Source organism: Drosophila melanogaster, chromosome 3L (genome assembly GCF_000001215.4).
Source record: "Drosophila melanogaster chromosome 3L".
In the NCBI taxonomy this organism is placed as follows: Eukaryota; Metazoa; Arthropoda; class Insecta; order Diptera; family Drosophilidae; genus Drosophila; species Drosophila melanogaster.
In genome coordinates this window covers 9,333,920-9,348,402 of record NT_037436.4, presented here as the reverse complement: position 1 = coordinate 9,348,402, position 14,483 = coordinate 9,333,920, and the positions used below count along the sequence as shown (strand labels likewise).

The window sequence follows — 14,483 nt, the reverse complement described above, 5'->3', positions numbered from 1 at the left end:
AGAAATTCCCCGATTCCAGTTATCAGCTAGTTCTTGATCCCCATACATGATTGAAATTCATCAAGTAAATCATTTTGTTTTATTTAATATCACATTTTCTTTTTAAACGAATCGTTACTCTAGCTAAATCGAATATGCCACACATTAATGGGAGAACACCTATGATACAAAATCAATACGAAAATAAATGATAGTATTGCAAAATATCGAAATAGCTCTTAACCTATTCACGACCAATGAGTCCAGTTGGCGAAGCTTGCGTAGAGCGCATCCGCCTTAAAATCGGTTACACTTGGCATCAATTTACTGCTCGCCGTAAATCGGTAGCTTGGTGCAATCTTGCCCAGCTTTACGCCACGCTCCAGCAAAAGACGAGTAACACTTAGTTGCTTGGCCGACGGCTGGATGGTCTTAAACGATCCGATATAGGCGAAGCTAAGACTCTGCGAGTCATAGTTTATATTGTTCATGTGGGCACCCATTTTATTCCAGCCCCGTCCCACATATACATTTCCATCTCCGCCAATCAGAAAGTTGTACGCAATATCACACTTCTGCGACGATTCTATATCGTAGGTCTGCAGCAGACGAACTCGGAGCACACAGATCGCCTGTGTGCTGCAATTTTCTGAATTGGTGGGCAAGGCTATGACCAATCCCACGGGCAGCTCCAGATCGGGAATCTCCTTCTGTGGCGGCTGTGCGAGCCATTGCTGACGCTCCACGAATCTCAGTATTAGTCCACCACCAATGTTGTCCAGATCTGTTGAATTTTCAAAAATACATTTTGATGTTTAGTTAATATAACTTTGACCATACATTTTCGACCATGCAAACATTTTTAGTTTCAGTTAATAAACTTAAGCGGCTACATTTTTAGTTTTAGTTAGCAAATTTAAGCGGCTTTTTGTTTAGATGTGATGATATATTTATATATGCACACTTTCATATGATATTTGTTATTGATTTATATAAACTATGTTAAATGTACAAATGTAAATAGTTGAGTGAAAATGTGAATAAATTGATTCGTTTAAGGAAATTTAATTTTTATGACTATGCATATCATATTATGTATAAATGTAAAATATAAAAATGCACAAAAAGACTAACATGCTTAGCATTAAAAATCGAAAAATCATTTTTTGAACACCTTTATTCGTTCTTGATTGTATTAATTATAACTATTGAGTCATATGCAGATCGGGCCAAGTTTTCGTCAGATTGTACCAGTTATTCCAGGTTTGAATGATTCTATAGAGTTCCTCGCCGGGCATCAAAGTGCCTGTGATTTGCCGATGTCCCAGCAGTTGGTAATCTGGCTTTAGTTTCTTGAGGCGAACACCTTGAGCGATGAGCAGCTGACATGCCTCTAATGATTTTGGCGTCGGCTCCTGTCGTCGAAATGTTCCCAAAAATGTAATACCGATACTGTTGTTATTATTGTCCCTCGTATGATCGCCCATGTAGTTCCAGCCACGCCCCTCGTAAATACGTCCATCTCCGCCCACAAGAAAATTATATCCCACTTGACTCCAGTTGAAGGTATCCATGTGCCTGCTTTGGGTTACTCGAGTCCAATAAGAACAGGAATCCTAAATAAGAAATTAAACTTCGAGTGAAATATATGAATTATTGCATCATTATTTGAACATACCTGTGTCGTACATATCTCGGGTGGAGTCTCAGAGATAATTACCTTGGAGACCGGAAGTTTAAATGGCTTTAGGTTTCCTCTAGTAGGCATACCACCCCAGCCTTTTATACTGACCACAACTAGTTTTCCATCCACATGGATTTCAGGATCATTCGCTGGTTCAAAGAGATCAGCTGTGTTAGAAACCCTTCGAAGATTTTGAAGGGACGGATGCAAACCTTACATTATAATTATCTCCAATATTTAAATCTAATTAAATTAATGATTCATTAATCATTGATCATTATCAATGATCGTTTTAAAATTTGTCTTTAGGTTTGCATCCAACCCTGACCATTTTCTTAAGAGGCCATACATACATCCATGTATCTTTTGTAAGATATTCGTGATATTCCATTCAACTCAACTATTGAAAAACTTTAATTTTTCTCAATTTTGATAGGGGTTAGGTGGGGAATGAGGTCGAATAAAGCGCGTTTGTTTGTCATATTTCTTAAGACTCTATTTACTTGTAATTTTTATATAATACATGACTTATTAGATTTCGTGTGACCAGTGCGGCCACTTTTTAATGATCTTGTAGAGCTCCTCCCCGGGACTCTCCGTGGCACTCAGTTGACGATGGCCATAAAGACGATAATTCGTCGTCAATTTCTTAAGACGAACGCCCTCTTGCAAAAGCAGTTGGCATGCCTCTAACTGCCGTTCGTTGGGTTTTCTTGTCGTGAAGGTTCCAATAAAGGATATACCAATGCTTCCTCTATTATAACCCTTGGTGTGAGCGCCCACATAGTCCCAGCCACGCCCCTCGTACACACGGCCATCGCCGCCCACGAGAAAGTTGTAGCCTATGTGGTCCCAACCCCAGCTGTCCATGTGAAACGATTGGACGACATTCACCCGGGCGGAGCAGACTTCCTTCGTTGCGAAATGTCAGGATCAAGCGTTATGAACGATCAGGAGATGGACTATGGAAACTACTTACCCTCGATTCGCAACCCTCAGCGGCGGTGTGCGAGATGACCACCCGATTGATGGGCAACTGTTGCGCATCCAACATCCTCTTGGCAGGTCTTCCGCCCCACTCGGCTACTTTTAGGATCACCAATGTGCTATTATCGATGACATCCAAGTCCGCTGCATTGAGAGTTTTGGAGTTAGCATAGCACGAAAGCGACCAAAACAATAGTAGTTACTAATTACTCGCGATTTCTTAACATTTGCATCAAGACATTTAAGGGTGTACGAGTTTTATTATTTTATTATTTTTATTATTTAAAACTCACACTACTATTGTTTTGTGAACTTATGGGTGACGCACGAGGTCGATTCACTGGCATATTCCATTCAATTGAACTTTAGGCCACACTTTTGATTTATAGGTCACTTCACAACACTGACAAGTGATAAGAAACGCGATCAGAATAATGGATTATGTACCCAATAACGACTACACAATGTTTCTTATGAGTTACATATGTATATACAGTATGAGATTAAGATGGATTATACACATGCTGGTTGGGATGGTGAGATGATATATGTTAGAGCATGATCGCCAATTCGGTTTTCGTTTAGTAAGGAAGCACTTTTGCACACTTAGCGGGAAACAAAACTGTACCTATTGTTGAATTGATTGGAATATTTTGTCTGTAATCGTCGTCATCTCTGATCTTACTTTGGTTCAACGTCTTTCCGAAGAGATTTGTGGTGGTGGCCAGTACGATACCCAGCAGGAAGGTTAAAGTTACAAAAACCACTGTAACTGTGACGGCCTTGCGTCCGACAGTGTTGGGCAGAAAAGGACAAATTGGTGGGGTTTGCGCCGGATCTTCGTGTTTGGAGCCTGAAAAGTGTGGGTAAGTGAAAGCTGTTTAAAAAATGTTAAGGAAAACTTAAATAATGAATAAGGCAAAGATTTCTAACGGCTTAATAATAAATTCTATTGTTTATGAAAGATAAAAGACTTAATTTTATTTGGAAACAGTGGAACCACCTTTGTTAAAGTTTAATATATTCGTTAATTTAAAGAAAGAAATTTTGATTTACGAAGGATTATATAAATTATTCAGTTTTCTATTTAGCCTATAAAATCAAAGATTAGCTTGCTATATATTCAGTATTTCTTCTTACGCTTCACTAGCCCCTGTTCTAGGATTTCCAATCGTTTTTCATGTTCCCGCAGTGACTTTTCCAACCACTTGCTCATTTGTGCTCCAATTTGCACCCCATTCAGACAGTTGTCACATTTCCACCTTAAATTGGGCACCATTTCCAGCAATTTCAACTGATCCTCGGACAATTCCGTGCATTTGCGATGACAGGACCGACCACAATAAACATTATCACACTCGATACGCCTGTCATTATCTACGATTATCCCGTGACACTTTAGGCAAATTTCAAGCGTGTTCCTCGACATTCTCCGATCGCTTTATATGAACAACTGAAACCGATCGTTGGGTACTTTTCCCGATCCGCGCACATAGTATGCAGGAACTGTTCTTGTTTTTCACTTTTTCATTTAGCAAGTATTTAAGCCGCACGCAAAAAACCCCCCCGCTTTATATGAGTATTTATTGCGTGATCCAGGGGAAGCACCTGCCTTTATAAAAACAACACTTAACTACAGCTGACTAAATTTACACTCGAACCCCTGGTTCAATTCCAATTGGAGACTTTCGCCAACCAGAACGGCGATTTAATTATGGTAATTGTGAAAATCAATCAAGTAAACAATTGCAGTTGCTATGGTTTTTTTTTGTGCGTAATTATCGCAAGTTTTCACCGATTTGATTTACGAGCTGCGGGGCCTTGAATCGGCAGAGATACATTTTCTTTTCGTGAATGAAATTTTACTTGTTTTTTTTTTGTGCTGAGATTGTAATCGGAAAACAGGGAGATAAAAAACGAGTTCTATAAGTAATAAAAAATGTATTAATATTAAAAAATCCCCCGACACTATTGGCGTTAAAACTTTTTCTCTCATGAATTTTATTTTATGTGAGACAAATTTTGGGTTCGTGATTTTCATAAATATTTTTTAATTTTCAAGCTAAAATATTTTCTATACGTAATAAAATTATTTGGCATTTTAACAAAATTTTCCATAATGAGTTTTGTTGCCTTGCGCAATTAAATGCATTTAATATGTTTTTATAGTAACATGTAGTATTTGTTCTAGGCGCATACAATGAATCTGTCTGCTTTGTGGGCCATCTGCTAATCTACCATTCGCAGCACGGTCGTTAGACCTGGCCAATTGGGTTGAGTAAACAAATAGTCACACGCGCTCAGTTTTGGCCCATTAAAGCAAACAGAACCGCGGCAAGGTGAAGACAGAAATGAAACGCAAACAAAGGCAGCAGGAAATAGCAAAATAATATATATATGTTTTAAGGATATATATCCCAGAAAATATATATTTTAGAATAGAAAACTAAAAAGTTGAAATTATCGAACTAACGATCCTCAAGAATAACTATGCAGAAAGATGCGAAAGCAATCGAAAGTTACAACTTTTAAGATTCCATTCTTAGTATAGTGTACAAAAACTAAACGATATCAGATTTAGATTTTAAAATACAATCTATTAAATTAGCTTAGAATGTCTTACCCGGCGCACTTCCATTCGTGCTGGGACCACCATTGAATGCGGGGTTATCCTGTCCACCAGCTGGTCCCTCGCCCGGTTTCCACTTGTCCCGATTATCGATGAGAAACTGTTGTATCGTCACGGGTCCCTCGTAGAAATGCTTATCACCGAACGTCACATCTGTGGAGTTGGTCAGGGCGATGCTGCCAATACCCTGCGTGGCACCGCCCGCCGGCGATGTGGGCGTGGCCACGGCCAGATTACCGTTCAGTATTTGCTTGGCCACAATGCCAGCTTCCAGGGGATTGGGTGGTGGTACTGCCGCCTCACCTGGCGCCACATGGCGACTGATCACCGTTAGACCCTGGTTAAGGTCGCGCAGGTGTGAACTGTTGGGCGGGTAGGTGACCTGGTGACCCAGCTTCTGGACCGTATAATCCTCCGCTTCGGCCTCCGAATCACTATCAATACTACTCGAGTCGATGGCATTATCATCGATGGACACAACGGAAATTGTGGTACTCCGTATGGAAACCGCCGGCGAAGATGTCTTTCCAACATTTTCCGTTGTTATATTGACAGTGTGCTCAACGCTGATACGCTTGGATTCCGTTTTCTCTTCCGATTTCGATTGGAACTGCCCTTCGCCCGTCCCCCGATCTTTGGTCTCCTTCTCCGGCCGGAATGCCGCCACATTATCGTTTAGTATAACGCCCGAGTCTGTGGACGAAGTACTGCAGTTTTTTGGTCCAGTCAACGGATCGTTTACTCTACGTTTCGCATTGGAACATTGGCTCATTTCCGTTTCATTGCTAAAAGGCATGTCGAACTATCGTGACAGTCACGTAACCAGATTGATATTTTCTCTGGATCTCTGAGCGTTATGTGTTAGCCTTCCTATTTAGCAGATTGGGCGGTACATTATTTTTCGTATGGCAAAACGGCTGACTAGGCACAGCTCTCGGCAAACATCACATCATGAGCATCTGCAAATAAGTATACGTTTTTTTTTTTGTTGGTCCCGGTTAACTTGATGATAATAAGCTAGTCAAACGTTGTCAAATTTCGAAGAAATTTTTTGTTTGAATTGGGCTAAAGTGGGCTTAACTTTGGGGAGGCACTTTGGCTTTATGGTGCACTGATTTTTTTATTTTTGATAAAACCACATAATTCCCTTGTGTGCAAGTGTTTTTAGAACATTGATAAATATATGTATATATTTTAACAATGTATTGCTGATATTATATTATGCGATAAGCTAAGTGATATTTATTTGATAGCTTTGAGCATTATTAAACGGTTTGGATAACACACACAATTTAGAAAAATATTTCGTCAGTTCTTTAATACTTTTCAATTACACATGCTTTATAAAAGTGATTTTATTGTTATCACAATCCATTAGATCGTTCAGTTGCAATATGATTTATAAGTACAATCAACGCTTTTAGTTCATGTATACACGATTGTTGATAAGCTCGATTGCCAACAGAGTTTTTAAAACGCGAATAAAAAACGTTGCTGCTGTTGTATGGCAGTGAAGTTTGTATAATTAAGATATAAGGGTATTGAATAGTGCTGGAATATATGTGTATGTATACAGTTGACTTATATTGTATACTCGTCAAATTCGATTCAAATAGTTGGTCAGTAAGCTCGCACGAATGCAAGGCTTATGCAAATTAGCTATAATCATTGACGTAGTCTATTTACTTAAGTGGATTCCGAGAAACACAAAAGTAGTAGTTGTTACCCATACATATGCATGTTATGCTTAATTTTGGATATTCGAAAGCCACGAGTGACGTCTTCAAAAGGCTGAAAGATCATTATGGGCATATGCCGTGACGTCTTGATGATACGTAGATACGAAGGTTTCCGAAGAGGTGTGCCAATTTCAAAACAGTAACTCTATTTTAAAGAATTCCGCGAATTGTGATAAACTCGATAGAATTGAAAGGGTGCCTTGGAGGGTAGCGACTTTATACTTTAGAATCGATGTTCTAGAGAGTTGGCACAGAGCACGCTTTTGAGATAACACCAAATGGAATACACCGAATAACGACAACGGCTACAAATGAGAAACGGAATGGCATTTTGAGTTTACCGAGCGCACCAATACACGTGCACGGGAGCGGCGGCCATTGTCACTAATACACGCACAGATCATCACAATATGGGTGCTCTTTGTTTTGGTTGTATTCTGTTTGGAGAATCGATAATAATTAACAACTCTGATGTTTTACGTGTTTTCAAAATTATCATTAAATATGGCCTATGTGCAAATTAATTGATTTTCGATCGATGTTTCGATAGCATGTTTTCTTTTTCACTTCCACGAATTTCTTTCACTTCCTTTCGTGTTTCGAAAGGCTAATTAACATTCCTGGAACATAAAACGATTGGAGAAACAAACTAGTTTGCACTTAAATATCGATATAATTGCTCAATTATTTGTCACTAGTCATATAATAGGATTATGATTATTTTGCGGTGTGTAATATTCTATATAATCACTCTATATTCTATTCTATATTAACACTTTGCATATCGTTACGCACTTTAAATTGCCGACGAAAACCGTTGCAGCTCGTTTGATATTTGAGCGTCTATACTATATAGCCAATTTGTAAGTCGAACTTTTTATACCGTTTCGCGCCAATTTCGAATCGTTGAGCAGCGGCGCGTTCGAGTGACTCTGATCAACTGAGCGGCGATCAAATCGCAGCGGCCTGAAAAGCTGGAGCGTCTGATATGGCAGCGTGTGGGGAGCGTGTGTGAGGGAGAGCAGATCGCTGAGAAAAAAAAAACAAAGAGAATGATGGGGAGAGAGCGGTCGGCGTTTTTGCGTTTATTTAACCAAAGTTGTTTAATTTGAGTCCGATTTTCAGGCAGTCCAACTTGTTACCGATTTGCATTTTAATAAGTGATTTCTCAAAAGATCTTAAGAGTGCAACTCAAAAGCCTTGTTCCAAAAAACTTCTAAATCGTTTTAGAAAATATAATTTTTTAACATATAGTGTTTACATATTACATAATATGAACGCGTTCTGTTGTATTTTCTATCCTTTTTGTAATCTAGCGTTAACCAATAAAATGCAATGATTTAAATTTTCCTTAAAAAAAACTGTACATTTTAATAACTTATGATAGCGGTACAACTTTTTCTCAATCGAAACTGGTTTAAACGAAAAGCGAGTGATCCCAAGAAACCGAAAGAATTCCGATAACTGCATCTGGCGAGCTGCATATTTCGGTTTTTCCGAGCGTCATTAAGTCGCGGAACCTGTTCTCGATTTCGGGTTTTTTTTTATAAATCTTCCAGATATTAGTCAAATTTATAACGATACCTCCAGCTACGCCCCGTGGCTCGAGAATGGTCTCTCCAACTTCTCCCACCTGACGATGACTGTTTGTTTTTGTTTAGTTGTTTAGTCGTCCGCACCGACATCGACACAGACAAATCGGCGTATACGTATTATATATGTACATATGTATGTATATAAATATATATATTTTTTATTTATTCAACCAATAAACAACACAAATCTCCGGCTCTCTCCCGTCTACCAAAACACTTACAGACATTGCAGTGTGGGCAAAAATGTGAACATTTTAAATTGCGCTACCATTTCCGAGAATTGTTTTGTTTTGCGGCCCGCAATCGGTTTTTGGCTATTTCACTTTGTGGTACAGGCCAGTTATATATATATATATGTATACATATGTACATGTGTACATAGCTCTTTTTTTTCTCTTCCAATTCCAGCTTGACCCATTGTACTTGTGTTGAAAAATATTTAATGTAATTATAGGCGAACGGCGGTTCGGCGATCTCTGATAGTCTGAAAAGGGCGCCGGGAAACTGTTGATGGATAAAACGTAAAGAGCAACAAATTGGCGAAACGAATTCCGAACACGCTTACAGAAAAGAAAAATAAAAATATAATTATAAGTGGAAAGCGCAACGAGCTTTAATCGAAATAGTTGTAGACTATTTATAATATTTTTTCTCTCAGTGTTCCTGACTTACTGATAAGCTTGTTGAGTGGCCTTTAAAATGTATTATTTTATTGCAGTTAAAGTTCTACACCGAAACATCTAATGATTTATGCCTTTTGTAGCCAGGCAATCTATTCTTTGTTGACCCATTATTTTATTGCGAAAAATGCCAGTAATTATTGTAAATCATTTCCAATGAAGCAGATAATAATTTCTTTACAACGGTTGCGAAATCAATCACCATAGCTATTTTAATATACCTACCTCCACATATTTTCTTACCTTAATTATTATTAATTATTTTTACTTTTTTGGTTCCCTCTTCGCATATGTGTTTTTTTCTTCTTCTTTTTGGTTTTTACACGTGCCGTACTCTCGTCATTGTTTTGGCCAAAAATTCGTTCCGCGTTGTAGGTATAATTTTTTTTTTAAGGCGCCGTGAGATTAATTAGTCAATGAATGTATGTACGTCACTCTTTTGGGCAGGTTGGACTTTAGGTCATTGATGAAAAGAGGGTTAAAAGGCACACCCACTAGTTTATTAGCTTTCCATGTCGTCATAGTTTCAGCTCATCATTTGATGCGCAAGTTAAAAACATAAACATTTCGAAGGAGTTTCTTTTTTTTTTTACCAATATAAATCATCGAACGTACTTCTCTGTTGAGGGCTTTGAACTGAAGGTCGGTGATGATAGCAGATCTTATTGGCAAATATCCATTTCATTTTTAATATATTTCTCTGCTATTACCAGTCTTCCTGTAAATAGGATTGTAATGACTCCATATGATAACAAAAATAAAACATCATTATTATCATTGTACATATATTCACGTTGAAAGGCAGATAAATGACAAAGGCAGCCACAGCGATCACAACATCGTCTATATAAGTGAAGTGAAGTGAAGCTACCGATAATGATGTTGTACTGGCGCACAAAGGCTCTCATATATTTACACACACACACAGACACACACAAGATCGATGAGTGTTAAAGTCTATGAGGGAATAAAAGGGGTACTGGTATTGGCACTGATAGAGGTTGACTGCGGCTTGGGAATTTCCAGCTTTTTGAGCGACAGTAAAACTAAACAGAGCTCCAGAGAGGAAGAGAGACACTATATATATATATATTACTATAAATAAACCGCTTGCTCCCAACCGGTTTACTTTGGTTTCGAAGCCAGCATAACCGATTAAAAGAAAGCTCCATTCGCCTTAGTATATGTATTAAAATACAGTTTGTGCTTGGTTACACTTAGGTGGTAGAAAAGTCTGTAGCTATTGCTTGGCGTCCCACGATTCCGTTTTCATGCCCAATTCGATGCCGCAGGCCGGTGCTTCGTCCATTCCGCAGCCGTAGAAATGCGGCCAGTTCCGGATTTCTTGATACACATATGCACCCGGGCTTCTGGTCACCTTAGTCTGGAAAATATTCAATTAAATTATTATGTCACCAGATATGCCAGATATATAGTAAGTAATTATACCTGATTTTGCGCCACTAGTTTGTAGTCCACATCAATATTTCGATTGGCCACTGCATGGGCCAGCAGAAATTGGACACCTTCCAGCTGTTTGGGACCGGGCTTAAACCGGCCATAGTCGCCCATAAAGGTAATGGCCAATGTCTGGTTCGCATACGTGTTGGCCCAGTCCCAGCCGCGGCCAACGTAGATGTTACCCTCCTCCGAAACCTGGTCGAAACAAATTCGGAAATTTGACAATTTGCGTAAGCGGAAAGCGAAATGCCCAAAATGGCACGTGAACGTGATGGGAACACAAATGCACGCGCCGGGATTTCTTTTCCCTACTACACTCGAAGAAATTTTGATTTTTAAGGCTTAAAAAGTATTATACAAGGCTTATTTTAGGAACTATGTTTCCCATTGAGGCGCGTAAAAGAGTGCAGAACAAGAACAGGCTTACATAAAAATTGGATTGGATATCCGGCAGACCCTTCTCAGCAATGGCTGAATCCTGAATGGTGCGCATCTTGATGGAGCACTTGTAGATGTTATCGCAGGGCAGAGACTGCACTCCAATGTGGGTGATTAGGACGTAGGGAATGGGTCGCTTCAGGGGAATGGTCAGACCATGAGAGTTCTTCGACGCTCCCCACTGCTCTCTGTCGACGACGAGATGGCCGTTTCCTAGATTCGGAACTGTAGAATTGGTGAATTGGCTATATGGATTATACAAGTGCCATCCACTTACACGTTTGGTGGTCGTAGTTGTTGCCAAAATAGATGGCTTTATTACTGGGCAACTCGGGCTTGGGTCGATTGAGTTCCACGTAGAGCACAATCAATCCGGTGGCCAGGACCAACAGGATCAGCGTGATCAGCAGGATGGTGTTCCGAGTGACCCGCCTAGATGGCGACTTATCACGACTTCGATTGGCGTTGCCATTACCATTGGCATTGTTGCTGTTGATTCCTTAATTAGCGAAAGTCAATCAATTAGCATATGATTCACAAAAGCCAAGAAATTGTATCGTTTCAATGGATATATTGACTTAAAATGTTTTTGAAACATTTTACGGTTTTGCATATCAAAAGCATTTATATTTCTATAACAACAAACAAGTCGGAAACTTAAAATCATAATCTAGAAAATTTAAATAATTTTAAAACGTTTTTAAGCTCAATTATCTTTCAGGCCTCTAAATATTTTTTTCGGTGTCGGAAAACACGGATCTAGTTAAGCCTGTGAAAGCGCTGAGTAAATCTAATTTATTAGTAGATATTAGATTTTATGTATGTACTTGATGAATCCCGGGAGTGGGCTAAACTGGGTTCGGGTGTACGTCTTCTGCGCGCCGTGCGTTCCGAGTGAACTTTTAGTAACAGTTTCATGGCACTTCGATCCACTAAGCTTATCACACCTCTTCGTTATTGGACACAAAACACGGCATTATAAGCCTATATATCTATTATGAGTAATTGACCACTGAGTCATCGGTAACAAATATCATAGCAAATACTGGGAACAGCGGTGGTCTGCAAATTGATTGTTTTATAATGTGGTACAATGGGTTTGACCGATAATCGGACGGCGGAGTGCCACTGGTACCGCCACCGCACCTGAACCCGTCGCACAAACAACTGAAATGCGGCGCAGCTGTCGATGGAACAGAAAGAGAAACAACAGCCATACAAATTGCAAAAGCGCTGGAAGTCAGCCATCTCGCTCTACCCTTGCGTTGACATGTTTTGTGTTTGCTTGCGTGAAGAAAGGCCAGGGGTTGAGTTGACGAGGGGGGGGGGGGTGGAAGTGGTTGGAAGTGGGGTTTTGAGGGGGCGGCAAGGGTGCGTCATGATGATATCGCCGGCCTTTTGTTGCTGTTTTGGCATATCACATTTTTTACACACTCACGCTTTGCACTCTTACTTCTCGTATTTCTCTCTCCCTTTCGCTCTTCCGTACTACGTGACGTATGCGCAATATGCGCCGTGCATCGCAAGTGGCTAAAGTTTGATCCACAAACTAGCTCTCACCACCACCGAGTGCAACTGAGCGTTGAGTGCTCTCTTGTTGCTCGAGATCCCGACTTTTTATGTGTACGTTTATTCCGGGAATCCCGCCCCACGCTATTTGCATTTCAATTACATTGGTTTTTCACTCATTTGCTCTGTTCTTTTCGCTAAATTATTGAACCCATAGCCAAAGAATAGTGATCGATCGAGTTGTGGAACTAATTATCCATAATGAATTATACATATTTAATTTTTCTTTTCATTTAAGCTGACTAATTGCAAGTGCTAACATTTTGAACAAGATCTTCAGAACATGCAATTGTCGTATAGTTGAATTTGTCAAGTGAAATCGTAATAAAACACTTTATTAGTAATTAGTTTGATTCGTGATCTGAATCAAAACTTGCTGATATACCCAAATCGAAATTAACCACGATCTGGCAACTGAACATAATAAATTTAAAACAACCGGTTTCGAAAATAAATATATTATGTTAAAATAATTTAAATTTACCAAAAAAAAATACCTTTTTATTTGGGTAAAGTTCAGCACCCTGCACTATTTAGCTTAATATTTAAAAACATTGGGAAAAAAGTGAATAGTATTTGCAAAAAAAATATAATTATTCTCGTATATTATTGTTATATTGTTATACAGTAGAAATATGTTAATTTTATTAATTAATTGTTGCTTTAATTTTCCCGTTTACAACTATAATTTTCCATTCAGGATCGGGGACTCACCTGCAGCCGTTTGCATGGCGTGTGCCTCCATATAATCCATATAGTATATGGATACCGGTCCCTGGTATTGGGTCATGGGACCGATTACCACGTCGGTGGAGTGGTTGAGATTTATAACGCTGGACGGCTGGATAGCTGGATTTGTGAAGATATTCTGCGGTAACGGAAGGCCGGAGGATGAGGTCGATGAGCCGGCGGACGTGAGATTGTGCAACCTTTGGGCGGGACTCGCTCTTTGACGACCCTGAAGTGTCCACAGCGAATTATCGGTTGTGGGGCTATTGTTTTCCTCGAACATTGCCGATTCGTTTTGGATTGCTGAAAACATCATATGTTATGTGTCGTTATATTACGGGTTTTTCATAAAATTAGTTATTTATAAAGCCACTTATCTCCTGGTTTTTATTTGTTTTAAGAATGTATCAACGTAATTGCAGATAATAACTTTTATTTGCTCCTTAAAAGGCCATATGAAAAGGGCAAAAACCTTACCTTGTTTATGTTTTAAAAAGGGTTGCTTGAATATGACGATCTCAGATGATCAAATCTCAGAAAATCCGTGACTCTTTCCGGAGTACGTAGCTGGCGCGCCAGTCGAACGACAACTGCTCAAAGTTGCATTTCAGCCGGTGGGGATGAAACTGAAAAGTAAACAAAATATCGAATCCTCTCTCTTGGCTCGCTAACTCGGCACTATAGTGATTGCGATTCCATTAGCACTCACTCTCCGGTTTTTTTTATATTGTCATGGCATGAAAATCATTTCAGCTGGGAAATTTTTAAAGTTTATCTTGCATTTTTTACAATTTAATTGCAGGCCTATGACTGGCAGTCATTTGCATAAAGTGTCTGAATTTAGTGGAATAGTACTCAAAGCTAATCTGGAAAATAAATTAAATTATTAATAGTTATGTTCTAATGGGAAAATTTGAGCAATATAAAGCATTTATTTTATATTTTAAACTGAACTCCAAGTGTCGCCCTCTTGGGGATGTTAGCATAAGTAAG

The 14,483-nt window shown here is 39.2% G+C and overlaps 2 protein-coding genes across 15 annotated transcripts; both read right to left on the bottom strand.

Annotated features, from left to right (window-relative positions):
* Nucleotides 1–66: 66 nt before the first annotated feature.
* Nucleotides 67–9,593, bottom strand: PGRP-LC (Peptidoglycan recognition protein LC). Of its 10 annotated transcripts, NM_206308.4 has the most exons (6): nucleotides 7,814–7,965; nucleotides 5,274–6,238; nucleotides 3,336–3,503; nucleotides 1,658–1,812; nucleotides 1,154–1,595; nucleotides 67–763 (listed from the first exon to the last, which is right to left on the bottom strand). In NM_206308.4, the coding sequence occupies exons 2-5, from the start codon at nucleotides 6,073–6,075 to the stop codon at nucleotides 1,185–1,187; spliced, it is 1,536 nt and encodes a 511-aa protein (NP_996030.1). In that variant the 5' UTR covers nucleotides 6,076–6,238; nucleotides 7,814–7,965; the 3' UTR covers nucleotides 67–763; nucleotides 1,154–1,184. The 10 variants fall into 10 exon arrangements, with proteins under 10 accessions (NP_996030.1, NP_648298.1, NP_001303367.1 ...); NM_001169927.2 differs by lacking the exon at nucleotides 67–763 and having other exon boundaries at nucleotides 1,140–1,595; nucleotides 1,658–1,844; NM_001169925.1 differs by lacking the exons at nucleotides 67–763; nucleotides 1,154–1,595; nucleotides 1,658–1,812; nucleotides 7,814–7,965 and adding exons at nucleotides 2,137–2,575; nucleotides 2,643–2,794; nucleotides 9,537–9,593.
* Nucleotides 9,594–10,066: 473 nt separating this feature from the next.
* On the bottom strand, nucleotides 10,067–14,071 carry PGRP-LA (Peptidoglycan recognition protein LA). 5 transcript variants are annotated; one of them, NM_206304.2, is made up of 6 exons: nucleotides 13,968–14,071; nucleotides 13,476–13,793; nucleotides 11,470–11,691; nucleotides 11,182–11,417; nucleotides 10,743–10,949; nucleotides 10,067–10,677 (listed from the first exon to the last, which is right to left on the bottom strand). In NM_206304.2, exons 2-6 carry the CDS (start codon nucleotides 13,771–13,773, stop codon nucleotides 10,534–10,536), a joined length of 1,107 nt encoding a protein of 368 aa, NP_996026.1. In that variant the 5' UTR covers nucleotides 13,774–13,793; nucleotides 13,968–14,071; the 3' UTR covers nucleotides 10,067–10,533. The 5 variants fall into 5 exon arrangements, with proteins under 5 accessions (NP_996026.1, NP_996029.1, NP_996028.1 ...); NM_206305.2 differs by having other exon boundaries at nucleotides 10,467–10,677; nucleotides 11,182–11,405; NM_206307.2 differs by lacking the exons at nucleotides 13,476–13,793; nucleotides 13,968–14,071 and adding an exon at nucleotides 12,020–12,349.
* Between the last annotated feature and the right edge of the window lie 412 nt (nucleotides 14,072–14,483).